The sequence below is a fragment of the Scyliorhinus torazame genome, chromosome 13 (genome assembly GCF_047496885.1).
Source record: "Scyliorhinus torazame isolate Kashiwa2021f chromosome 13, sScyTor2.1, whole genome shotgun sequence".
Lineage (NCBI taxonomy): Eukaryota > Metazoa > Chordata > Chondrichthyes > Carcharhiniformes > Scyliorhinidae > Scyliorhinus > Scyliorhinus torazame.
The window spans coordinates 17164421-17192284 of NC_092719.1; the positions used below are offsets into that span (position 1 = coordinate 17164421).

At 50.6% G+C, this 27864-nt stretch overlaps 1 protein-coding gene across 4 annotated transcripts in view; it reads right to left on the reverse strand.

Annotated features, from left to right (window-relative positions):
* Window positions 1–27864, reverse strand: part of plxna4 (plexin A4) — a 776634-nt gene that overhangs the window by 327704 nt on the left and 421066 nt on the right. For all 4 annotated transcript variants that reach the window (XM_072471113.1, XM_072471112.1, XM_072471111.1 and 1 more), the window contains exon 5: window positions 27720–27820. In XM_072471113.1, the coding sequence (XP_072327214.1) occupies window positions 27720–27820 (101 nt within the window). The remainder of the gene's footprint in view (window positions 1–27719; window positions 27821–27864) is intronic.

The window sequence follows — 27864 nt, forward strand, 5'->3', positions numbered from 1 at the left end:
CAGCCTCAGAACCGAGACTGGCAAAATCAATATCATCACAACTGAGGCATCTCTCGCCCTCCTCCTTGGCAAGAGACCCTCGCAAACTATTGATTGTCGATAATAGGAGGGCCAAATGATTGACACTTTAAAACGAAAATCCCATTAAGGTGCAATTTAACGTGGCCAATCCACCCTGCACATCTTTTGAGTTGTGGGGGTGAGTCCCACGCAGACATGGGGAGAATGTGCAAACTCCACACGGATAGTGACCCGGGGCCGGGATCAAACCCACGTCCTCAGCACCGTGAGACAGCAGTGCTAACCACTGTGCCACCCAAGGATTGATACTTTATACAATACAGAATCAAATAGAAAATCCATTACGGGGCAATATGCACAAAAGAAAAGCTGACATTTAACAATCATGCTTGAAGGTAACACACAATGAGTGACTCAATAAGCACTTCAACAGGATTCAGATGGGTATCATTAGTCAGTATAATGTGAGTTGAAAGACACATTTTTGTGCGAAATTCCTTGTAATAATCACCCACTGAAACAGCACCACGAGACGATTGATTAAATCTAACACAAGTGAAAACCAAATTCAATTGTGAAATTAGCCTTTAAAAATCTATCTCTGCGACTGGGCCGCATCCTCTATTCCAGTCACGGAAAATTTCCAACAAGTGTTTTGGATTGTAATAGTTTCAGGCCCAATTGAAGAAAACCCCAAAACCGCGCATGCTAACTATTATTCTTGTCACACAATGTTCCTATGAGTAGCTAAAGTATTGACTGAACCACCCCCCCGGTCGCCCCTCCTTCCCATGACACAGTGTCATTTTTGTGAATAACAGTGTGACTTTTTTTCTTTGGCTGCAAGTTGTTGCCCCAAACTTTGCTGCCTGTATTCCAGCTCGTTCAAAGATCCCACTTCACCTATTACCCCCCGCTGAACCCACTGACCTACATAGGTTCCCAATGCCATCAATTTTAAATTTTCGTCCTGTCGCTACAGTGATAGATGTCAGCTATGGTTTAGTTTTGAGCAGCCTAAGTCACGAGGTTATGCGTTCCAACCCCACTCCATTGTCCTGAGCACAAAGTCTATGCTGACACAGCACTAAAGTACCGAGGGAAGGCTGCCCTCTTGGGGAGCTATCTTATGCACGAGATGTCAAACCTGTGGTAGTATGTATTGGGGGTCATGTGGGACTGGAAGCCCTAATGTCATTGGCTGACAGATCCCGGGTCCTGGTTGGCCGTTGACCTCAAGCTCCGCCCTGAAGGCGGAGTATAAGAAGCCAGAGTCTTCCCCTGCAGGCCAGTTTACTATCGAGCTACAGGGGAACAGACACGCTTAATAAAGCCTCATCGACTTCACTCTATTCGTCTCACGGAGTCTTTGTGCGCTACAATTTATTAAGCGTGCCTAAAAAAAAAAAAAGGACTACGGAGCTCAGGATCATTCCGGAATGCCTGAGGATCAGCCCCCATGCAGTGAACGCGGCAGCAGCCTTCAAGCACTGGCAGACTTGCTTCGAGGCCTACCTCAGAACGACCACCGGCCGAGTCTCAGAAGACCAAAAACTGCAGGTCCTGCACTCGAGGGTGAGCACGGAGATTTTCTCCCTCATCGAAGACTCGGACGATTTCCAGACGGCGTTCGCAGCACTGAAAAGTCTCTATGTCCGCCCTGTTAACCAAATCTACGCTCGCTACCAGCTCGCGACGAGACGGCAAGCTCCCGGAGAATCGATGGACGAGTTCTACGCCGCGCTGCTGATTTTAGGATGAGCCTGCAGCTGCCCGTCGGTGAACGCAAACGAACACACGGACATGTTAATGCGCGATGCTTTTGTGGCAGGTATGCAATCCTCCCAAATCCGCCAAAGACTTCTAGAAAAAGAGTCGCTAGGACTCTCAGAGGCACGGGCCCTAGCAGCCTCCCTAGACGTGGCCGCGCGTAATACCCGCGCCTACGGCCCCGACCGCGCGGCAATACATTGGGCCCCGTACGTACCCGTCGCGGCAAACCCCCTACCCCCCCCCCCCGGACACCCCACAGGCTTGCGCGGTCCAAACGCCGAGTCGCACCGGGGGCGCCCGCTGTTATTTCTGCGGCCAGGCGAAACACCCCCGACAGCGCTGCCCGGCCCGCGCAGCTATCTGCAAAAGCTGCGGGAAAAAGGGCCATTATGCGGTTGTGTGCCGGTCCCGCGAGGTCGCCGCCGTCCTGGTAGCACAGGGAGCCCTGCAAGCAGTTTACGCGCCCCAACCCCCCCAGCACGCCATGTACGACCAGCAGGCGCAGCTGCTCTGGGTCCCGACCACCACGGTCCCGGGAGAACTGGGAGCCCTGCACGCCGCCTACGCTCCCCAACCCCCCTCCCCACAGCCCATGTATGACCCGCCGCCGGCGCTACCGCTTTGGGTCCCGGCCAACACGCTCCACGGAGAGGAGGGAGTTTTCCGCGTCCCTAACGCCAACCTAACCCCCACCCCGCGCCCCACGCCTGACCCGCCGGCGCCACCTACTTGGGCTCCGACCACCGCTGTCCCCGGTGAGGGAGCTCCGCGCGGTCCTAGCGCTCGCGGTCCTAGCGCTCCCAGCCCCCCCAGCACACCATGTGCGACCCGCAGACGCCGCCATTTTGGGTCCCGGCCACCACGAGGGGAGGAGGGGCGCCGATGTGCGACCCGCAGACGCCGCCATTTTGGGCCCCGGCCACCACGAGGGGAGGAGGGGCGCCGCCATCTTGGACCGCCCCAGACCTGTACGACGCATGGGGGCGGCCATTTTGTCCACCCCCGCCGCCATCTTATGACCCCCCCAGCCACGTGCGATGTATGGGGGCGGCCATTTTGTTCATCCCCGACGCCATCTTGGACGGCAACAACGGACCCCACTCCACTACTACAACCACGGCTCGCTTCGATTACGCTCGATCAAGCTCGGCCCCGGACACTCCAGACGACGACGACAACGGTACTAATAAACGGCCACGAGACGCCATGCCTAGTCGACTCCGGGAGCACGGAAAGCTTTATACACCCCGACACGGTAAAACGCTGTTCCTTGACCACCTATCCCAGTGCACAAAAGATTTGCCTAGCTGCAGGATCCCACTCCGTACAGATCCAGGGATTCTGCATAGTTACCCTAACGGTGCAGGGGAGGGAGTTCAAAAACTACAAACTAAACGTCCTTCCCCAACTCTGTGCCCCCACCTTGCTGGGATTAGATTTCCAATGCAATCTACAGAGCCTTACGTTCAAATTCGGCGGCCCCATACCCCCACTCACTATCTGCGGCCTCGCAACCCTCAAGGTGCAACCCCCGTCCTTGTTTGCGAACCTCACCCCGGATTGCAAACCCATCGCCACTAGGAGCAGACGGTACAGCGCCCAGGACCGGACCCTTCATTCGGTCCGAAGTCCAGCGGCTACTAAAGGAGGGCATAATCCAGGCCAGCAATAGTCCCTGGAGAGCGCAGGTGGTAGTAGTGAAGACAGGGGAGAAACAAAGGATGGTCATTGCCTATAGCCAGACCATCAACAGGTACACACAACTAGACGCGTACCCTCTCCCCCGCATATCCGACATGCTCAATCGGATTGCCCAATATAAAGTCTTCTCCACCGTGGACCTCAAGTCCGCCTACCATCAGCTCCCCATCCGCCCAAGTGACCGCAAGTACACAGCCTTCGAGGCAGACGGGCGATTATACCATTTCCTACGGGTCCCTTTTGGTGTCACAAACGGGGTCTCGGTCTTCCAACGGGAGATGGACCGAATGGTTGGTCAACATGGGTTGCGGGCCACGTTCCCGTATCTCGACAATGTAACCATCTGCGGCCACGATCAGCAGGACCACGACGCCAACCTCCAAAAATTCCTCCAGACCGCCAAAGCCTTGAACCTCACGTACAACGAGGACAAGTGCGTTTTTAGCACCGACCGGCTAGCCATTCTGGGCTACGTAGTGCGCAATGGGATAATAGGCCCCGACCCCGAACGTATGCGCGCACTCATGGAATTTCCCCTCCCGCACTGCCCAAAAGCCCTGAAACGCTGCTTGGGGTTCTTTTCGTACTACGCCCAGTGGGTCCCCCAGTACGCAGACAAGGCCCGCCCCCTAATACAGACCACGACCTTCCCTCTGTCGACAGAGGCTTGCCAGGCCTTCAGCCGCATCAAAGCGGATATCGCAAAGGCCACGATGCGCGCCATCGACGGGTCCCTCCCCTTCCAGGTCGAGAGCGACGCCTCCGACGTAGCTCTAGCGGCCACCCTTAACCAAGCGGGCAGACCCGTGGCCTTTTTCTCCCGGACCCTCCACGCCTCAGAAATCCGCCACTCTTCAGTGGAAAAGGAAGCCCAAGCCATAGTGGAAGCTGTGCGACATTGGAGGCATTACCTGGCCGGCAGGAGATTCACTCTCCTCACGGACCAACGGTCGGTAGCCTTCACGTTCGATAGTGCACAGCGGGGCAAAATCAAAAACGACAAAATCTTAAGGTGAGGATCGAGCTCTCCACCTTCAACTATGAGATTTTGTATCGTCCCGGAAAGCTGAACGAGCCGTCCGATGCCCTATCCCGCGGCACATGTGCCAACGCACAAATTAACCACCTCCAAACCCTCCACGAGGACCTCTGCCACCCGGGGGTCACTCGGTTTTACCACTTAATCAAGTCCCGCAATCTCCCATACTCTTTAGAGGAGGTCCGTACAGTCACAAGGGACTGCCACATCTGCGCGGAATGCAAGCTGCATTTTTTCAGGCCAGATGGAGCGCACCTGATTAAGGCTTCCCGCCCCTTTGAACGCCTCAGTCTCGATTTCAAAGGGCCCCTCCCCTCCACCGACCGCAACGCATATTTTCTTAATGTAGTGGACGAATACTCCCGCTTCCCTTTTGCCATTCCCTGTTCTGACATGACCGCGGCCACAGTCATTAAAGCCCTGAACAGCATCTTCACACTGTTCGGTTACCCCGCATACGTCCACAGCGACAGGGGGTCCTCTTTCATGAGTGACGAGCTGCGCCAGTTCCTGCTCAGCAAGGGCATAGCCTCAAGCAGGACGACCAGCTACAACCCCCGGGGGAACGGGCAAGTAGAAAGGGAGAACGGCACGGTCTGGAAGGCCGTCCTACTGGCCCTACGGTCCAGGGACCTCCCAGTTTCACGGTGGCAGGAGGTCCTCCCGGACGCTCTCCATTCCATCCGGTCGTTATTATGTACGAGCACTAATCAAACGCCTCATGAGCGTCTCCTTGTCTTCCCTAGGAGGTCCTCCTCTGGAACGTCGCTGCCCACCTGGCTGGCGGCCCCAGGACCCATCCTGCTCCGAAAGCATGTGCGGGCACATAAGGTGGACCCGTTGGTCGAAAGGGTTCACCTCCTCCATGCGAACCCCCAGTACACCTACGTGGAGTACCCCGACGGCCGACAGGACACGGTCTCCCTGCGGGATCTGGCGCCCGCCGGCAACACGCACACCCCCCCCGACACCATCAACCCAACCCCCCCCCCTTCCTGCCACCGCCGCACCCCGCGACCGCCCCCTTCCCAGGAGGATCGGTTCCCCTCCCCTCAGCACCGACCAAGAATCAAGCCCGAGCTGAAACTGTACGGCTCCTGGAGGCGACAACACTGGTACAAGCACCACCACCACCGCCGGGGCCGAGGCGATCGACACGGACGACCAGACCGCCCGACCGACTCGTGGCGTTGATGTAAAACAAATATGGACTGTTCACAAGAACATTTTGCTTTTCTTCCTATACCCTCTGTAAATAGTTGCAACAGGACGAAATTGTCCAATACTGTATTGCCATGTGAATGTTTTGTCCTCCCAGGACCAGCCCTGTAAACCCTTACCACCATACGAAGCATCACCCCGCCGGGTTCATTTTTGACAAGGGGTGAATGTGGTAGTATGTATTGGGGGTCATGTGGGACTGGAAGCCCTAATGTCATTGGCTGACAGATCCCGGGTCCTGGTTGGCCGTTGACCTCAAGCTCCGCCCTGAAGGCGGAGTATAAGAAGCCGGAGTCTTCCCCCGCAGGCCAGTTTACTATCGAGCTGCGGGGGAACAGACACGCTTAATAAAGCCTCATCGACTTCACTCTATTCGTCTCACGGAGTCTTTGTGCGCTACAAAACCGTCAGGCTTCGTGTGTGCAAAACGTCCCATGGTACTATTCGGATGAAGAGCAGGGAGGTCAATCAGGGTAGTTGCTCAGGGTCGTGTCCGAGGCCCAACCATCTGAAGCTGCGCTATCAATGGCTTTTCCTCCATCATAAGGTCAGAAGTGTTGTAAGATGCCTTTTAGGGTTAGATGCAAGACATCACTAGAAACAAAGTACGTCATGCAATCCAAACTTGGTTTCACTTTTGTCTGTGAGCAGATCACAACACGGCTCTGATGTTTTCAAGCTTTCCGCCTTTGTCTAGATGATCCCAGTCCAAATAAATGAAGCCACAACATGTTTACCCAATCCCTCCCTCATGACTGATTGTTGCCTTTATATCATCACACCAACACAACATGGTGCTCAGTGGTGCTCAGACAGACTGGCAGCAAGGTTATGTACAGGTACAACTTGGTGAACAACCTTAGATTGTGCTACGCAGCATGAGAGGACCCTGGATTCTATGTATCTTTCCATGGCGGGATGAGGGTATTGAATTTGATGCTCATAAAGAATGGCGGAGCAGGCTCGAAGGGCCGAATGGCCTCTATTTGCTTCTATTTTCTATGTATGTTGATGCTCTGGTCAGACCGCAACACGTTTTCAGGCATCAGCAAGTGTTGAAATCACAGCATGGTGACTGCACAGTAAGGCTTTGAAGAGACGGTGCCAAGATCTTGCTAAAGTGAAGAGCTGGTAAACAGATGGATCGCTCACGAGATTGCAGCACATAGCCTGTCAGCTCAGTGAGTGGGACAGTGTGTGGAGCGAAGCAGCATTGGCTAAACTCAGTCAGGAAAGGCACGTAGCCAGGGCTGGATTAATGGCAGGCGAGGGAAAATCAAACCCAAAGAAACATTGTAAAAAATCGGCCCAGAGAAGGTTGCGATTATAATGGATGGAGCTATGGAAAAGTTCAGGAAAGCAGCTACATCCCAGCAACCATAGGTGAAGGAAGGTCAGAGAGTTATTGACAGAAGGTCCACAATGTTCCCCAGCTTGAATTGGCTGACATAATATCTTTTGTAAGGGCCCCGAAGAATCCAGCACGAGTTTTAAGGATACAAAATAATAACGTTTATTTACTATAACAATATATACATAACAGTAGCAGTAACTTCCCTTGCTACCTTCTCCTTCCTCCTGGTTCCTGGACTGGCCAGCTTATTTATAGTAGGAGTTTCTCCGCCCCCCCTCATTGGGGAAGTTCATACTCCCATAGGGTTGTGGGATAGTCATTAGTCCCCAGCCAATCGTCAGTAGGCAGGTTATAACATCCCTCCCCCCCCAAAGTCCAAGGAATCCACCGTAGGCCCTGGCGAAGGAAGGCGTCAAACTCGTTTGGCCGCAGGCCGGACGCCATTTGCACGCGGCGCTGGATCAGGCGGCATATAACGAGACGGAGATCGGCGCTTCTGTGATGAACGGCGCGGTTGTACATCCACGGCCTATGGACCCGAGGATTCCCCCTCTGATTCATCCTGTGTCTCCATCTCGGAGTCAGAGACTGCTGCCTCCATCATGTCAGCGTCTCTATCCCCATTCGGTCCCGTCACGACCTGCGCAGGCTTCGAGTGAGGCACCAGTGGAAGATTTGGAGGTCAACCTTCCCTTGTTTCTGGTCTTTGCCGCTGTTGAACTGAGCTCCGGGGGCGGGGAATCTTTTGCGGGGATGATCTTCTGGACCGGACGTGGTCTACATGGTTTAGCTGGAGACGACCCTGGGCTTGCACTTGGTACGATATAGGGCCCGTTTGGCAAAAGATTACGCCAGGAACCGATTGGGCACCACCAGCAAAATTCCGCACGAATACTGGGTCACCGGGCGCAAACTGCCGAATCGGACGATGCCGAGACGATCCCGGTCCCTGCCGTTCTTGTGTGCGGCGTACTTTTGCGCCAATGTCCGGGAAGACCATACTAAGGCGGGTGCGAAGTCGCCGGCCCATGAGGAGTTCTGCGGGAGCTACCCCAGTCACTGTATGGGGGGTGGTCCTGTACGTAAACAAAAACCGAGCCAGTCTCGTGTCCATTGATCCGGAAGACTGCTTCTTTAGGCCTCTTTTGAATGTTTGCACTGCGCGCTCTGCCAACCCATTTGAAGCCGGGTGGTAAGGGGCAGTGCGGATATGGCGGATGCCGTTCATCTTTGTAAACCTAGCAAACTCCTCACTCGTGAATGGAGTGCCATTATCCGTGACCAGCACCTCGGGGAGGCCATGCGTGCTAAATGATAAACGCATTTTTTCAATTGTTGCGCAGGACGTTGTCCCCTGCAGCTTATGCACCTCCAGCCATTTGGACTGGGCGTCAATTAGTAGAAGGAACATGGATCCCTGAAAAGGGCCTGCGAAATCTGCATGTAAGCGTGCCCAAGGCCGCCCTGGTCATTCCCAGTGATGTAGGGGCGCGGCCGGCGGAAGCTTCTGATGCTCCTGGCAAATGGAGCAGTTTTGGGCCACCTTCTCAATGTCGGTGTCGAGGCCTGGCCACCAGACATAACTCCGGGCCAACATTTTCATCTTGGTCACGCCCGGATGCCCATTGTGCAAGTCTGATAATATCAGCTCCTGGCCTTTTTCCGGGACAATCACACGCGTCCCCCACAAGAGGATGCCGTCTTCCACGCTGAATTCTGACAGCTTGGAGGAAAATGCCCGCAACTCGCCTGGGAGCTGTCTATGCTGCCCACCATACAGGACTATGTGCCGAACCTTTGACAGGACTGGCTCCGTCTGGGTCCACTCACGGATCTGTGATGCCGTGACAGGCAAGGTGTCCATAAAATTTAGGGTTGCGACCATCTCACCGGTCGTGGGGGTCGACATGGGGCCAGTCGATAAAGGCAATCGGCTCAGTGCGTCGGCATTTGCTATCTGCGTACCTGGTTTGTGCTCCAGAGAGTACTCATATGTAGCAAGCAACAAAGCCCAGCGCTGGATCCGTGCAGAAGCAATGGGCGGTATTGGCTTATCCTCTCTGAAGAGTCCCAGCAGGGGCTTATGATCAGTCACGATAGTGAAATGGCGGCCGTACACATACTGGTGGAAGCGTTTCACCGCGAAAACCACTGCCAGGCCCTCCTTCTCGATCTGCGCGTACTTTTTCTCCGCTGCAGTCAATGTGCGGGAGGCGAAAGCTATCGGTCGCTCGGCCCCGTTCTCCATTTTGTGGGACAGGACAGCCCCAATACCATACGGGGATGCATCACATGTGACGAGCAAAGGCTTTCCCGGATCATAGTGGGTTAGTAACCCAGACGACGACAATTGTTGCTTCACCTGCCGGAAAGCGGTTTCTTGCGGCTGACCCCAAACCCAGGTGTGATTTTTCTTTAGCAGCAGGTGTAAGGGGGCCAGCGTAGTTGCCAGATTGGGGAGGAACTTCCCGTAATAGTTTACGAGACCGAGAAAAGAACGAAGATGCGAAGTGTCAGTCGGGGTGGGGGCATGTTGAATTGCACGCACCTTCTCTGCGACGGGGTGCAGACCCTCGCGGTCTACCCGATAACCTAGGTAGACTACTTCTTTTGCCTGAAATACGCACTTTGTGTGACGTAAACGGACTCCAGCCTCCGAAAGGCGTTTAAGGACAGCCTCCAGATTTTCCAAATGCTCTTGCTCCGACGTCCCTGTAATCAACACGTCATCTAGGTAGACAGCCACACGTGGTAAACCTTTCAAAATGCCCTCCATAACACGTTGAAAAATTGCACAGGCAGAGGATACTCCAAAGGGCAACCGTGTATATTCATACAGGCCCCGGTGTGTGTTAATTGTTACATATGGTCGGGAGGCAGGGTCCAGCTCCAACTGCAGGTAGGCGTGACTCATATCTAATTTTGAGAATGAGAGTCCGCCTGCAAGTTTCGCGTAGAGATCCTCTATGCGAGGCATTGGGTATCGGTCGAGTCGGGAAACTGTATTCACTGTAAGTTTATAGTCGCCACACAAGCGAACTGTGGCATCTGGCTTCATTACTGGTACAATTGGTGCTGCCCAGTCAGCAAAACGGACGGGCCTGATAATACCCAAACTCTCCAAACGAGTGAGCTCCCCTTCTACCTTCTCGAGCAAAGCGTAAGGCACTGGGCGCGCCCGGAACTAGCGCGGCGTGGCTCCTGGTTCAACTTGGATACGGGCTACGGCCCCTTTTATTTTCCCCAAACCAGGCTGGAATACCTCTGGGTATCGTCCTAGCACCTCAGTCAACCCTCCAGAAACTGTTTGGAGGATGTGCTGCCATTGCAACCGCAAATGGCGCAACCAGTCCCGACCCAACAGGCTGGGCCCATGGCCACGCACTACGATAAGTGGGAAACGCCCCTCCTGGCGTCCATAGACAACAGGGGTCATTGTGGTTCCTGCAATGTCCAATGGTTCCCCAGTGTAGGTGGCCAACCTGGCCTGTGAGTCAGTTAACGTAAGGGTCTGTATACCCTGCTTGATGCGGTCGAATGTCCTCTGGGCGATCACGGAGACCGCTGCACCAGTATCCAACTCCATCTCCAGCGGGTGGCCATTGACCCGTACTGTCACCTTAATGGGGGCCACACGGGGAGCTGCCACACAATGCAGCTGCAGGCAGTCGTCCTCCGTCTCCACGTCCTCAGGAGTGGTCGCCGCAGGTTCATCCACATGGAAGGTACGGCCTCTGGGCTGGTCCCAGTTACGGCCCCTGGGCTGGTCCCAGTTTCGGTCGGAACGACGGCGCCTCTGGCGTCCCCAGGACCGCCATCCGTGACGGGGTCGGCGCCTACAAGTCTGACACGGACATGGCTCCTCATCCATTGGCTCTGGAGAAGGCTCCCTTCGGGGAGGAATGTCCGATGGCCACTGGCGTCGGTCTGGTCGTTGCCTCGCCCAAGGTACCGCAGGAGTGCGGGGCGACGTTTTTGGGCGGAAAGGGTTGCGCCCCAAGGCATGCACTTCCATTCCCTGTAGCTCCTGTACTCCTCGCTCTGCGCTCTCTCGGGACAAGACTATTTGTATTGCCTGTTGAAAAGTCAATGTTGGCTCCGCTAACAACTTTCTCTGGGTGGCCGCATTGTTAATACCGCAAACCAAACGGTCGCGTAACATTTCTGACAAGGTCTCACCATAGTCACAGTATTCCGCAATCCCACGTAGCCTGGATAAAAAATCGGCAAGGGATTCTCCAGGGGTCCTCTCAGCGGTATTAAACCGGTAACGCTGGACTATCGTGGACGGGGTTGGGTTAAAGTGTTGCCCCACTATATTCACAAGTTCGTCAAACGTTTTGGTGTCCGGCGCAGCTGGGTACGTAAGGCTCTTAATCACCCCAAACGTATGCGGGCCGCAGGCGGTGAGCAATATGACCACCTGGCGCTCGTTTTCAGTGATATTGTTTGCCCGGAAATAGTAACGCATCCGTTGTGTGTACTGGTTCCAGCTTTCCAGCGCAGCATCAAAAACATCCAAACGTCCGTACAGAGGCATGGTATAATAGAAAACAACTTCCAACCTGTATCCAACAAAAATCCAGGGAGGTGGATTCAGCAGTGTAGACAGCTATTCACTTTTACCTTCGTCGCCAGTTTTGTAAGGGCCACGAAGAATCCAGCACGAGTTTTAAGGATACAAAATAATAACGTTTATTTACTATCACAATATATACATAACAGTAGCAGTAACTTCCCTTGCTACCTTCTCCTTCCTCCTGGTTCCTGGACTGGCCAGCTTATTTATAGTAGGAGTTTCTCCGCCCCCCTCATTGGGGAAGTTCATACTCCCATAGGATTGTGGGATAGTCATTAGTCCCCAGCCAATCGTCAGTAGGCAGGTTATAACAATATCAAAATTCAAAACGTTTAAACATCATACAGAGCTACGCTTTCTTGATTCAAAATGTGTCGGAACCAAACAAGCGAGCCTTCAAAATACATCTAACAAATCGGGAATGAAGGTCTACACAGGCTGAAAATGTCAGGAAACATTTCTGAGGGACAGAACTAATCTTCACTTGGTGAGGCAAGGATTAATCAAGGATAGTCGGCATGGCTTTGTCAGGGGGGGATCACGTCGAACAAATTTGATTGAATTTTTCAAGGGGGTCATTATGTGTGTAAATGAGGGAGTGCAGTTGATGCAGTCTGCATAGACTTCAGTAAGACTTTTGACAAGGTCCCGCACAGCAGACTTATCAAGAAGGTAAGAGCCCTCACAACGCCTCAGATACTGAAGAGTCCGGTCCATATGCAGCAAGACCTGGCAACATTCAGGCTAGGGCTGATAAATGGTGAAGTAACATTCATGACACACAAGTGCCAGGCAATGACAATCTTCAGCAAGAGAGAATCTAACCATATCCCCTTAACATTCAATGACATTGCCATCACTCAATCCCCACTATCAACATCCTGGGTTACCGCTGAGTAGAAATAGAGCTGGACCAGCCATATAAATACTGTGGCTATAAGAGCAGTCACAGGCTGGACATTCTGTGGTGAGTAACTCACCTCCTGTCCGTCCACCATCTACAAGGTATAAGTCAGGATTGTGGTGGCATACTCTCCACTTGACTGGATGAGTGCAGCTCCAACAACACCGGTGAAGTTTGACACCATCCAGGACAAAGGAGCCCACATGAATGGTACCCCATCCAGCACCTTCAACGTTCACTGACTCGACCAGCAACACACAGTGGCAGCCGTGTGTACCATCTACAAGATGCACTGCAGCAACCCACCAAGGCTCCTTAGGCAGCAGCTTTCAAACCCACGACCTCTACCACCTGAAGGACCAGGGCAGCAAATGCATGGGAATGCCACCGCCCGCAATATACTCCCCAACTCACACATTCCTTCACGGTTGATGGGTCCAAATCATGGAGCTCCCTTCCTAACAGCACTGTGGGTGTACCTACATGGTTCAAGACAGTGCCTTACCACCACCTTCTCAAGGGCAACTGGGAATGAGCAATGAAGCAAAGCCCACATCCCATGAAAGAATACATTTTAAAAAAATGTTACCCACGGTGTCCAGACCAATATTTGCCCCTCAGACAATATATGACTAATAAACCGATTATCTGGTCATTATTACACGCCTCTTTGGGGCAATTTGCTGTGTGCTTTTCTAGATGACAACAGTGACTAAACTAAACAAAACGTACTTCGCTGTCTGTAAAGCACTTGAAACGTGGTGTGAAGGCATTAGATAAACACACATCTTTCTTCCCTCTTTCATCGGGCTCAAAGAGCTCGCGAGGAAGGAAGGTCGAGGAAAAGTGGAACGAGCCTTTGGCTACGAGAGAGTTAAGTGTATCGTATGCCAGGTTGGTCCGACATGAGTCACCACTGTCTGGGAAGCAAAGCTAGCTGGCCCTAGTGGATTTTCAGGGAAAAAATGTGCTGTTTACTGTAGCCTCAATAATATGACAAAAATCAATACGGTATTAATGTAACACTCAAATATTGAATAACTGTACATATATTATGTAAGTCACTGCAGCGAGGCTGAATTGTTTTATAATGACCAGTCACAGAAACGTTGTAAGCTTTTATTTTACGTTTTAATCAATAATGAGCGTGGGCTTGAAATGATTCAAAGGCCTTCACAAAAGGGACTCTCTTTGATCTCCTCAGAGGAAGGCTGTTTGCAGAAACCATGGCTCCACTACCCTGCAGGCACTCAGCTCACAGCAAAGTCAAAAGGTTCTCAGCTTCGCTGCTTCTGTTGGATTTCTGTCTAGCATCTCAGCGCTATCGACGGACAGAGGTTTCTTTGCTTAATTCCACCTCCACCCATCCCTCAAACCTACTAAATCAAATACTTGACAATGGAGGGTTACCATAGGAAATCATAGAATTTACAGTGTAGAAGGAGGCCATTCGGCCCATCGGGTCCGCACCAGTCCCTGAAAGAGGACCCTACCTAAGCCCACATCTCCACTCTGTCCCCCGTAACCCAGTAACCCCACCTAGCATTTGGACACTAAGGGCAATTTAGCGTGACCAATCCACCTAATCTGCACGTCTTTGGACTGTGGGAGGAAACCGGAGCACCCAGAGGAAACCCACGCAGACACGGGGAGAACGTGCAGAAAGACAGTGACCCAAGCTGGGAATCGAACCTGGGGCACTGGCGCTGTGAGGCAACAGTGCCAACCACTGTCCTACCTGCTGCATCTGTCCCGCAGCTTACAGTTCCCCTTGTTAGTGTCTCCACTCATGACTGCGGGTGGATTTGTTGGTGATGAGAAGCGGGGAGCTGATCCACTTTCTGCTCCTCACCCCACCCTATTCTCATTAGTCACACACACACATACCCACACACACACACACACACACAGCACATGGAAACATCACACTCCTGTCTGTGGGGTCCTACTCTGCACAAATTAACTGCTACATTTCCTACAATTGTGACTTCACTTCAAGGATGTATTTCGTTGGCCGTGAAGCGTTTTGGACATCCTGAGATGGTGATTCCGCGCGATATAAAAGCAAACCTTTCTTCCTCTTTACACTACCATCAGCCCAGTGGATCCTCCAGGTTTTTAGGTGCTCGGGTGAAGAAAGGGAGGGAGGAAAGGAAGAATCGACGCTTCTTTTAAACTTGCGTGGAAGCCAGGAAGTGTGTGTGGGAATGGTAGCTCTGCGGTGTGGAAGGCCTGCTCTCTTGCGAGCTCACTGACACCCTGACTGGTGGATTAATGGAGCACCATTCACCAAGATACCCTCAGAGCTGAAATAGGGAGCCCACTCTCTGCCACACACACACGGGAGGACGGCAGGAGGCCTCATTAAAGCACAAAGTGGTCTCTGAGCCGTTTATGGATTTATCTGGGATACAAGCAGCTACTAAGAGTCCTTCTGAGCGCATTGAACATCACAAAAAAGTAATTCATTTATGACAGCTTAAAGACAATTAAACCAGCTAGGCACAGGTAATTAGAGAATAATGTACTCTGATACTAATAGGGTTAAATGAACAATGAGGAGAATTGGGGCAATTAACTGTACAAGTCTGTGCATTGACAGTGGAACCGTGCACTTAAGAAAGAATGGCTCTTAAGTGAACAGGCTTCACTGGGCTGGCAATGAGCAAATGCTGATTTTTAACAGAAAAACTCTGAAACTGGCTATTTATTTGTTGAGCTCGATAAACACTTTCCTCTAAACCCTCCCATCAGCAAGTTCCACCAAACTAAGTCGCTGAGAGCATGGGGATGCTAGTGAGAAGTTGGCGGAGTTGCAAGTGGATTGCTGATTCTCTGGCTGTTCTCATGGGTGAGGAATGGACAGGAGGCACGAGTGGAATGGGTCAACGTAGTCACGGGAGGTGTGGGGAGGACAGGGAACGCTCCGTGAACTGATCAGGTCCAAACAAGTGCCCCGTGATGCTTCTACCACATTCGAGCTGTTGGAGAAATGCAGGTTGTTGTTGAAAGAGTTAATTGTCACAGATTTGCGGTGGGAATGCAATTGCCCCATCAGCGGTGAACACAGGCACTCTCACAACTCCAAGAAGTAAGTTTTTAGGCAAATCAATTAGACCGAGACTTGCCTGTATCATGTTCTGCCTCGAGATCTGACAGCTAATCCCAGACCTGGGCAGGCAGCCATGTAGCAGTCAAAACTCGATTCTTCCTCTCTCACTCACACAGATCTTCTCCGGCAATAAAATCCCTGCCATTTAATATCTCCCTTTCCCCCTGAAATTATTAAATGTTAAAGCCACATGACAAAATCTTTTTTCTATATATATTAAAAAAGTGGGCTCTTTGAGAGATGAAGGGAATACGTGGTAAATTCAATGGCAGTAGTGGTTTTTAAGGTAACACTATCACAAAAGGGATTGATTATGAATAGTAATTCATTTACTCAGAGATGGCCGTTGATTCATATAATGGATTGGCGTCATCGTGAAAAAGGGTTGGATTGCACTCTGCGAATCACTAGATCTGTCAGGAACTTTCACAAGGACCCTGGGGTCCCGCTTCCCAGAATCGTCTCCCCACATGTATCCAACTAATAAAACTAGAAGCTTTCGGCAATCACATCGCACCAATGACCGCGAAATGGCTGAGATGCCAGCTGCACATGGACCTCAGTTAACCCCCCAAGGCGGTATCACAGGAACTAACATCGGCTTACATGAAATCATCCTTAAGGCTGCCCTAAGCCAGCGCTCATCTGTGCTGGACCCTTTACCACGCTCGGAGAACTTGGCTCATGTTGCTGTCGAGGCGAGTCTTGCCCCCAAAATCCACAGGCCCAACCTGAGCAGATTATGCCAGTTTCTAGGCAGTCTTCCGTGGAGTGAAAGAACCAGCCCTACTGGGAGGAGAAATGGGACATTCCAACTTGGTCTTCATCCCCTCACAGAGCAACTGCGCCTTTAAGGGGTTTGGATCAGGCTGGGCTGCACAGGCTGGACACCCAACAGAAACTCTCATTCATGTCAATACAACGTAAAGTTGTATGTCAGCGACACACCAAAGGAGAGTTTTGTTCCCACATTAGAGCATGTCACTCTTTTATCATTTACTCGAGAATCATGGCTGACCCTCCAGCAGAGCACTGAGGGCGTGCTGCACTGCCAGAGATGACAGCTCTTAGGCGATACATAAAACCAAGGCCCTGGCTGCCTTCTCAAGGATTTTTATTTTTAAACTTTACGCTTCTCTCAAGAGTTACAATACCAATGGGGAGAGTGGGCAGACCAAGCCTATAATCCATCTCCTTGCTTGCTCAAAAAAACAGTTCAAATTCAAGTTGAAACCAATTCACAGTCTCCACAAAGGAGACACACTAGATCGTAGCAGACAAGAACAGGCATTACATTGGTCAGCCAAGGTTTTTGTTGCTGGTGCGGTGAGTGCTGCATGTAACTGGCACGTCAGCGTGGCTTAAACACACTGGAAGTTAAGGATGTTCAACTGCACCTTGAGCGCCAGTGAAATATGTGGATGCCAGGATTTGGTTCCGGTGAGATTGGGCCGTGTAGGAGGGGCCTGCACAGCTGCGGCTCCTGGACGGAGAATGACACTGAAACGTGGAACAAAGAACAATACAGCACAGAAACAGGTCCTTCGGCTCTCCAAGCCTGCGCCGACTATGGTACCTGCCTGAACTAAAACTGTCTGCACTTATGGAGTCCGTATCCTTCCATTCCCATCCTATTCATATATTTGTCTAGATACCCCTTTAATGCTGCTATCGTACCTTCTACCACCACCTCCCCAGGCAGCGTGTTCCATAAATCTACCACCCTCTGTGTACAAAACTCGCCTCGCTCATCAGGGTGGTAAATATATGGAACGTGGTGCCTGCGGAGGTAGTGGGAGCAGGTATGATCGCGGCATTTAAGGGCCACCTAGACAAATATATGAAACAAGTAACGCGTTGATGGGCAAACTATTTCTACAACAAAAGTCTCGACACGCGAACACATTCTTAGGCTCATCCTCCATTTCTGCTGCCGCCCATAAGGACCCAGAGGGGGACGCCGGCGATGGGCAAAGGTGTTCGGGCATTGTTGGTCATTCGAGGAGATGACGGACAGCATGTGCCGCAGGAGGTGCCGTCTCAACAAGGAGGCACACCGTAGCGGAGGAGGACACCCGCCCCCGGTGGCCATCAAGGTAATCGCTGCCCTGAAACTTTATGCCATCGGTTCAATCCAGGGCTCGAGCGGGGCAAAGTTTACTCCCATGTACAAGTGGAGTAGGTAAGGAGATTAAGATCTTACGGGACACAGGAGCAAATCACTCTTTAATGGCGAGAGATAAGGAGAAATGTGGTTTGGAAGTCACATTGTCAGAAAAGGTGCTAATAAGTGGGATTGGCGGTGAGAGCAGAAGTGTGCCACCAGGTAAGATAAGGTTAGAGAGTCCAGGGAAAAGAGGTGAAGTAATAGTAGGAATAATAGAAGCAATACCATTGCCAGAGGTACAATTTATCTCAGGTAATGATATAGCTGGATCATGGGTGGGAGTGCAGCCTACTGTGGTTGAAAATCAGACATCAGAGATATGGCAAGAAGTATATCCGGGAGTCTTTTCTGATTGTGTGGTGACCCAATCACAAGTCACAGATTGAGACAGGAGGAAGAGAACTTGAGAAGTATTGATAGGGAGGCTGAGATTGAATTGTCAGGAACCATGTTTGATCAGGTGGGTAGTGCAGGACCAGAGCAGATGGCGGATGAAGCAGATGTCTTTAGTTCAAGCAACAATTACAACAAAGAGATTCAGAGATAAAGGAGTTATACCAGAAAGTATATACGGAAATGGAATTTGGGTGTATACCAGAATGTTATTACATTAGAAATAATGTATTAATGAGAAAATGGAGACATTCACATATTCAAGAAGATGATAAATAGGCAGAAGTTCATCAAGTAATTACCGGTGGGTTATAGAAAGGAGGTTCCAGTAGGGGCCCATTTAGGGTTGAGGAATACTCGAGCAAAAACACAAAGAAATTTCTATTGGCCTGGACTGCATCAGGATGTAGTTATATTTTGTCGTACATGTCACACATTTCAGGTGATAGGGAAACCTCAGGAGGTAATCAAACCAATACCTTTAATGCCCATTCCCACATTTGAGGAACCATTAAAAGCAAGATTTAGTGGGCCTTATCAGATCGAAAGGAAACTGAATGAGTGAATTATTTGAATTATTTGAATGTCAGACAAAAAGAGGATTCACAGTGTGTGTCAGGTTAATATGCTGAAAGGTTATTTTGATAGAGAAGGAATCTTAAGAAATGTTTAGAATTGAAAAAGGGTTCAGAAAATAAAGCCATCTGTGTATATTGATGATTCTTTTCTCTTTAAGAAGTGAGGAGTCATGTGAGGGGAGTATTAGGGAATTGGGTCCAGAAATGAGACCCCAAAGTAGCAGGCAGTTTAGGGGTTAAACAAACTGAGGGGGGAAAAACCTGCTATCAGAGTCAGCGGGTTACGTCCAAATATTGCTGAGTCACATTTTCCCAGTCAGACTTAAACTCGTAAGTGGCAAGACAGAGGATGCTCCAGATCCATTGTTCTTCGGGACACTCCTAGATGACCAGCTATTAGCCCATTGCAGACTCTGGCTCTGTGAAGCATTAGAGCTATCCACTTGTGCTACCGTGCTCTTCGTCCTTGGGAGGTTAATTGCATAACAACAGCATGGCTGTGTTCCTGTGTATAAAAAGGAATGAGCAATTAAACAGCCAAGATAACAGTGACAGGCTCAAGCCTGGAAACTCTTTGTTTGAGGGGCTGGGCAGAGCGTAGAGCGAGAAAGATGGAATGCTGTTTTGAACAGCTACAGAGGAGAAGGCTTTTGAAATTGACAGAGAAGGTCATGAAAGTTGCTATCGAGGCAGGCTTTGGAAAAAGGATTGAGAACGGGTGTCCCTACCAGAAGAAAAATTGCTTTGTAAATGCAAGTATTGCCTTTGTCTTCCTGTGAAAGTGGCATGAGAACTGCATGTTCTGTTACAGTGTTGTTTGATGAAACTAGTGTGTTAAGGTTGAGAAAGTGCATGTAATCTGTTATGTTAGGGTTGAAGTTTAAAAGTTTAAACATTGATTTCTTTTAATAAAGTTTGTTCACAAAATAACCAAGCCCATTTATTGTCACTCCTGGAACGAATCGATCTTTCCACACCGTCTTAAAACTTGGAAAAATTATGGTCCTGGTCCAGTTTCTCGGCCACTGTTGAGAGCTGACTAAGCGTCCGTAACACTCGGCAATGTCTAACTGCTGGGACATGATGTCGAGGCCCGCAGCCATGGTCGTCACAGATTGAGCCAGGCCTTGGACACCGCCACCCAAGCCGTTGACCTCGCGCTCCACCCTAGCAGGGTTGACCGCGGTGCCACACAATGCCAGTGCCATCTCCTGGCCTGAAGCGCTTGGGACTCCTCTCACCGGCTATGCACTCACCAGAGTATCGCTGACATGCCCTCCTGAATCTCACGGCTGTGCCCCAACATCTGCATCTGCTCTGGGAGAACCTTGTCCAGAGGCTCAGCATCTGACTGGGACCGAGCTGCGTCCTGGGATCCAGCCGACCTCCGACCGCTGACCCCCTTGGATGTTCCTGCCTCCACTTGATGCGCATCAGAAACTGTGTGGTGCTCACCAGATTGTGTCCCAGAAGCCGGCCCACTAATGTTGCCCACCGAGGTGTGTGTCTCTGCGCTGGTGGAGTGTGGGGCTGCCAGCTGTGATGCCTCGAAGGTGGTCTCCTCAGAGCTCTCCTCCAAGGTGTTCTCTTGGGGGAAAGGTGAGGGGGGAGGGGGAGACGACCACTGATAGCCTAGCCCCATCAGATGGAGACCCTGTAGGAGTAGGGACATATGGATCATTTTCTCTGACATGAACAACTCACTTGAGACAGGTCAACTGGGTGAAGGGGCAGTGGATCCGCACTTCTGTGGGGCAGGCCAACCTTGCTGGAGTTGATTGCTCCCTCCTCGGTCAACCCTGTGATCTCCAGGGCCCAGTTAACATAGGGGATGAGGACTCTGACATGCGAAACCCCTACGCCCACCTGGGCCTTTTCCTGCCTATTATGGGTCAACTTCTCCTGCGGGGACAAAGAGGGCATTTTGAGCCGCACGCTTGATGCATCAGAGGGGGTCTATAGCAGGTGGCATGTGTGGGCACCACTCCTGGGCAGGAAGAGGTTGTGCTGGGGTGTGCTGGGGCACAGGTGCGGTGATGTGCTGTGAGTGGGGTTGGATAGTCAGAGGCTTTTCCTCAGGGCAGAGGGGTCAATTACTAGGGGGCATAGGTTTAAGGTGAGAGGGGCAAAGTTTAGAGTAGATGTACGAGGCAAGTTTTTTACGCAGAGGGTAGTGGGTGCCTGGAACTCGCTACCGGAGGAGGTAGTGGAAGCAGGGACGATAGGGACATTTAAGGGGCATCTTGACAAATATATGAATAGGATGGGAATAGAAGGATACGGACCCAGGAAGTGTAGAAGATTGTAGTTTCGTCGGGCAGTATGGTCGGCACGGGCTTGGAGGGCCGAAGGGCCTGTTCCTGTGCTGTACATTTCTTTGTTCTTTGTTTTGTTCTTTGTTGAGAGGTGTCAGCCGCAAACCTGTTGTGTGTGTGGGGGGGGGGGGGGGGGGGGGTTGGGGGCGGTGGTCAGGGGTGGCAGACGGGACTGATGCCAGAGGGCCAGTCTCAACCTACCCGGTGGAGGTCGTTATTCTTCTTCCGACATTGTATGGCAGTGCTCCTGGTCACGCTGACCGAACTGACGGCCGCTGCCACTACCTCCCAGGGCGGCATTGGCTGCCCTATTGCTGGTCCTCCGACCCCCTCAGGGGAACAGGGTGCCCGATCTCTGGTCAGGTCGCCTTCCACGAATCATGGAGCAGGTCGACATGGTGCCGTCTTGTGCTGCCTGGGAGTTAGGCTCCGACAATGGGCCAGGATCGGGGCCGCGTCATCTACATGTGCCAGGCCTTGTCGCCGCGTAAAGGCGGCGCCGCATAGATGACGCAGCCGGCGCCGCATAACTGCCGTCACCCGCACATGTGCGGGTTGGCCAGCGCCAACCCGCGCATGCATGGTTGCTGTCCTCTCGGAGTCCGCCCCGCAAGAAGATGGCGGACGGATCTTGTGGGGCCGCGGAAGGAAGGAGGTCCTCCTTCAGAGAGGACGGCCCAACGATCGGTGGGCACCGATCGCGGGCCATGCCACATTTGAGATACCTCCCGGTGCAGGATCCTCCCTCCCTCCCCCCCCCCCCTCCCCCCCCCCCCCCCCCCCCCCCCCCCCGCAGGCCGCCCCCCCAGCATTCCCGCGCTGTTCCCGACGGCAGCGACCAGGTGTGGACGGCCCCGGGGGGAACCCGCCGTTTTGGCCTGGCCGCTCAGCCCATCCGGGCCTGAGAATAGCGGGGGTGCCGGAGAATCGCCATTTTGGGTGTCTCCGGCAATTCTCCGTTCTGCGGAACTCGACGGGCCGTTCCCGCCGCTTGGGAGAATCACGGGAGGGTGTCGGACCGGCGTCCCGGGAAATTTTGCCGGCCCAGGCGATTCTCCCACCCAGCGTGGGAGTGGAGAATCTTGCCCTAGTTGTGGCTTTTCTGAACAGGCACATCCTGAAGGCCACACTTGGTCTAAATGGTGTGGGGGTGGGGGGGGGGGGGGGGGGGACAATGGAGGATGACTGGCTATCTTTCTTTTTTGGTGGTTTCCTCCGAATATTACTTTGATTAATTATAAAGGGTGACACTGCTTTCTGACATCTGCGGCGCGACATCTGGAAGGCAACAGACTCGGAATTTCCATTGTACATTAGACAGACAAACAGATGGGAAAAGACAGAGAGATAGAAAGGTAAACAGATAGACAGATGGATAAACAGAGAGATAAATACACAAAACCGATAGATCACAGGATCGCAGAACTGTTAAAGCGTAGAAGGAGGCCATTCGGCCCATCGTGTCTGCTCTCCAAGCGGGCATCATGACTTTGTGCCATTCGCTGCCTTTTCCCCCACACCCGTTTTCTACTCAAGTAATCATCTAACGCCCTTGTGAATGCTCCGATTGAACCCTCCTTAACCACACTTCCAGGCCGCGCATTCCAGATCCCAACCACTCGCTGTGATAAAAAGTATTTTCCCACATCGCACTTGCGTCTGCCGCAAATCACTTTTGAGTCTGTGGCCTCTCGTTCTTGATCCTTTCAAGAGCGGGAACAGTTTCTCCCCGTCCACTCTGTCCAGCCCCCGCACGATGTTGAACATGCGATTGAGTTTGCGAGTTGCTGTATATCGGAGAAGAATCAAAGTGGATGGGAAATGATTGGGTATTTTGAAGGAATATTCAGCTTTCTGGCACATTCACCCTCAACCAGACTACTTCAACCAGAAACTTGTTTCCTTCAAACTATAATTCAAGAATCATTATCTAGCTCCCCTCATTTCACGTTGAAACAAATTGAGTTATTTCAATTATATTATCGGTAAAACAAATGTTTATTGATGTTTTTTTTAAAGAGTGAAGGGCTGAGGGGAATAGGGAATCGGAATGCACAGAGTCAGTTCTTACGGATGCAGTAAAATCTGTGAACAGAAAAACACTTAAATATAGTTTACAAATCTTCTGCCTTCCTTGTTTGAATTTCTGACTTGCTCAGATTGCTGATGCCGGTGACCTCTGGGATGACCTCAGAGGCCTAGTGAGCAGCTATCATGGATCTGGTCACCACATTTCACTCACAGAGTGGGGTCTGTGTTTTCTCACCAGGCTTCCATGATCCCTGGAGGCCAAGCAGCAAGAGAGCTACGTTTTCAATTTATACCATCTAAATGATTGATCAGGCCGAGCGGGCCCTCGCCTCTGCGCACAGACAGCAGCCTGGACCGGGGAACGAGCTGGCAACCCGAGCTTCTCAGGCTGCGTGAGCTCACTGGCACGCAACCCAATCAATGCTCTCTTCAGCTCGACTGCTGGAGTCAGGTTTCCAGCTGCAGAAACGAGGACAGAGACCTCATGAAATGCATCTTCGGGCCTTGGCGCTATGCCCGACACACAGAACCTAACACCAGAATCTAAACGTAGCGCTGGCTCTTTCTAACTTACCGTTGTCTTTTCCCGACGGTTAAACACCCTTCTTCTGCCAGTCTGGCTTCTTCCTCGCAAGACAAGGCCGCAGTAAGCAATATTTTCCCTGACACGGACCCGCCTCACGCATTTCCGCGGCTCGCCAACGGCACACCTGACCCATGTGTGATTTTGCACACACCATTTTTGTCTTTTCATACTGGGGCTGGGTTCACAGCCTCGTTGGGGTGCGTGCAAAGTGTGGGTACAGAGGCAGGCCAGTTAGAATGTACTCCAACACAGTATTCCCAGTGGTTAAAGACCCCCCCAATCCTCACCCCGCTCACTGCCAGCATGTGCTCACTCAGATCTCCCATGCAACCCCATGCTACCTCTATGCCCATGTGTCGTCCATAGCCTCTCCGATCACCCACTTAACCCAATTGCACCTAGTTGCCCCATGTATCCTCCATGATCTCTCAGACCACTCATGGCACCTCTATGTCCACAAATATAGCCGACATAGCCATTCACCCAGTATGTACTATGTGCAGCCCTTCAATTCCATTAAATACCAATGGAAAGTATTTTAATTCCCTGAGGGAAAAAATCTTCACACCATTGATTCTGTGAAAAAATGTATTTTGCCAGATGAAAAAAAAAGCTGTAGTACTGTTAATCACATTATTTATATCAACAAACCAGAGACCACATCAAAAGGCCAATGTGTTATGACAACTTCTTGAAACTCTCTCATCAATTCTCAGATAAATGAAACACCTACAGCGCTGAAACTCATTAACACTTGAAACTCAGCCAAGCATTGGTCATGGCTACAGCTGTCCAAACAATAGGCTGTTCTTTGGGAATGGAAGGGCCAAAAGAGTTGGTTGAGTTTAACGAGGAAAGAGGCAAAAGAGTTGGTTGAGTTTAACGAGGAAAGAGGCAAATCCTAATAATTTACAAACCAAGGACCGACTATTTTGTTTGGGTGTAGGGAAATTTTTAATTTAAAAGCAACCCATTAATCAATGTAAGGGTAGATCTTTTTTCAAGTGGAGACCTTTTGCACGTGTCAAAATCAGTTTTTAAAAAATCAGCCAGAAACAGTAAAATCACAGTAGAAAAGTTGACAGCACAGGCTGACAGGTCATTTTGTAACATTTTCACTATATTATGTTGTTTTCTCCATTGGGAAAGCACTGTAATGCATGTGAACAAATACTCAAGGCTGGTCAATGTAAGTGTTAACTGACCTTTAAGGATCAGATAAATCTCTCCATTAAATACATATATACACTACAATGCTGTACCTTATGGAGACATTTGAAGGTATGAAAACACTTGGCACACATCTTGCAGGATGTTCCCAACCCATGAAAAAGGCTGGAGGAAAATGTTGTGGGGTCAGGAACGCAGAAGAAAATTGGATTTCCTCAAAAGAAACCACGTATTGCTATTCACGCACCAAAGCATTTCCCTACACCCAAACAAAATAGTCGGTCCTTGGGTCTGTAAATTATTAGGATTTGCCGCTTTCCTCGTTAAACTCAACCAACTTTTTTAGCCCTCGTCCTTTACGGATCATTCAACAGTCTTGTCCCAGCCTACATCTCTTGGTGGATGTCGAGCCGACCTCTCCTTCCACACTTCAAAAAGTTAATTCCCATTCCCCTCCTCCAACCACTACCCACAGCCCACCATAACACAGTTTCCACCATACCATTTTTCTATATTTTCCACTGTTTACCCGATACCATATTTCTACATTTTCCTTTGCTCAAAAGGCCTCTTCAATGCCCTCGCTCGAGAATTATGTTTGCATTCCTCCCTCCTCCCACACAAACTTCTGTTCTTCTCTATCAACTCACCAACCCACCTCCTCTCCTCGACCATTGATAAAAATCTGAGAGATGTTTGTGATCAGTGCTGTAAGCTGTTGTGTAGCACTGTAAGATGTTGTGTACCGCTATAAGGTGTTGTGTAATGCTGTAAGCTGCTATGTAGCACTGTAAGTTTTGTGTAGCACTGTAAGATGTTGCGTAGCACTGTAAGATGTTGCGTAGCACTGTAAGATGTTGCGTAGCACTGCAAGGTGTTGTGTAATGCTGTAAGCTGCTGTGTAGCACTAAGTTGTTGCGTAGCACTGTAAGATGTTCTGGAATGCTGTAAGGTGTCACGTAGCACTGTGAGCTGTTGTGTAGCACTGTAAGCTGCTATGTAGCACTGTAAGGTGTTGCGTAGAACTGTAAGCTGTTGTGTAATGTTGTAAGATGGTGCTGAGCACTAAGCTGTTGCGTAGAGCTGTAAGCTGCTATGTAGCACTGTAAGTTGTTGTGTAGCACTGTAAGATGTTGTGTAGCACTGTAAGTTGTTGTGTAAAGCTGTAAGCTGTTGTGTAGCACTGTAAGATGTTTTGTAGCATTGTCAGCTGTTGTGTAGCACTGTAAGATGTTAAATAGTGCTGCACGTTGTTGTATTGTGCCCTAAGATGTTATGTAGTGCCGTCCGATGTTGCATAGTGCTGTCAGATTTGCGTAGTGCTTTAAGCAGTTGTGTAGCGCTGTCCGATGCTCTATAGCACTGTAAGATGTTGCGTAGCACTGTAAGCTGTTGTGTAACGCTGTAAGCTGTTGTGTAGCACTGGAAGATGTTATGTAGCATTGTAAGCTGTTGCATTGCGCTATAAATTGTTGTGTAGTGCCGTCCAATGTTGCATAGCGCTGTCAGATATTGCTTAGCACTGTAAGATGTTGCGTAGCGCTGTCAGATGTTGGTAGCGCTGTCCGATGTTATGTAGCACTGTCAGATAGAGTCATAGATGTTTACAGCATGGAAACAGGCCCTTCGGCCCAGCTTGTCCATGCTGTACAGTTTCTAGCACTCAGCTAGTCCCACTTGCCCGCATTTGGTACATATCCATCTACACCCACCCTGCCCATGTAACTGCTAACTGCTTTTTAAAGAACATAATTGCACCCGCCCTCTAACACTGCCTCTGGCAGCCGGTTCCAGATCTTACCGCCCTCTTTGTGAAGGCATTTTCTCTGGTCTCTTTTGTATCCCTCTCCTCTCACCTTAAACCTACGCCCTCTAGTTCTAGACTCCTCTACCTTTGGGAAAAGATGTTGACTATCTATCTTATCTATGCTCCTCATTGTTTTATAGACCTCTATAAGATCATCCCAAAGCCTCCTACGCTCCAGGGAAAGAGTTCCAGCCTATTCAGCCTCTCCCTATAACTCAAACCATCAAGTCCTGGTAGCATCCTCGTGAATCTCTTCTGCACTCTTTCTAGTTTAACAATATTCTCCCTATAATGTGACCAGAATTAAACACAGTATTCCATGTGTGGCCTTACCAATGTCTTGTACAACTTCAACACGATGTCCTAACTCCTGTATTCAATATTCTGACCAATAAAACTGAGCATGTTGAATGCCTTCTTCACCACCCTGTCCACCTGCGACTCCATCTTCAAGGAGCTATGAACCTGTACCCCTCGATCTCTTTGTTCTGTAACTCTCCCCAACTCCCTACCATTAACTGAGTAGGTCCTGTCCTGATTTGATCGACCAAAATGCATCACCTCACATTTATCCAAATTAAACTTCATCTGCCACTCATCAGCCCACTGACCCAATTGGTCAAGATCATGTTGCAATCTTATATAACCTTCTTCACTATCCACTACGCCACCAATCTTGGTGTCATCTGCAAACTTACTATGTTTAAATGTTGCGTAGCACTGTCAGACGTTGCGTAGCACTGTAAGCCGTTGAAGATGTTAAAGAGCTTCACTGCTGTAAAATGATAACTAAAAAAATTCACGGATCTGGTAAAACACCTCAAAACATGCACACCTCCAAAATCAAGGTCGTCACCATACGCTTGTTGAAATGCTCGAAATGATCCTTCCCATCACCAAGTAGCAACTGGGGTCCACGTCAAGGAAGAAAGACACAAAGAGGGGAGGGCTGCTGGATCTGTACTTACGTGTTGTGAAGCACACACCAGCCACAGTGAGGGTCTCCAGAACCCAGACATTCAGTGCATGTCTGGTACTGTCCGCACGCCTCCACAGGCACCCTGGACAGCTGCAAGCACAAAGAGAGGGTAGAATTTAGTGCAGTGTAATCGG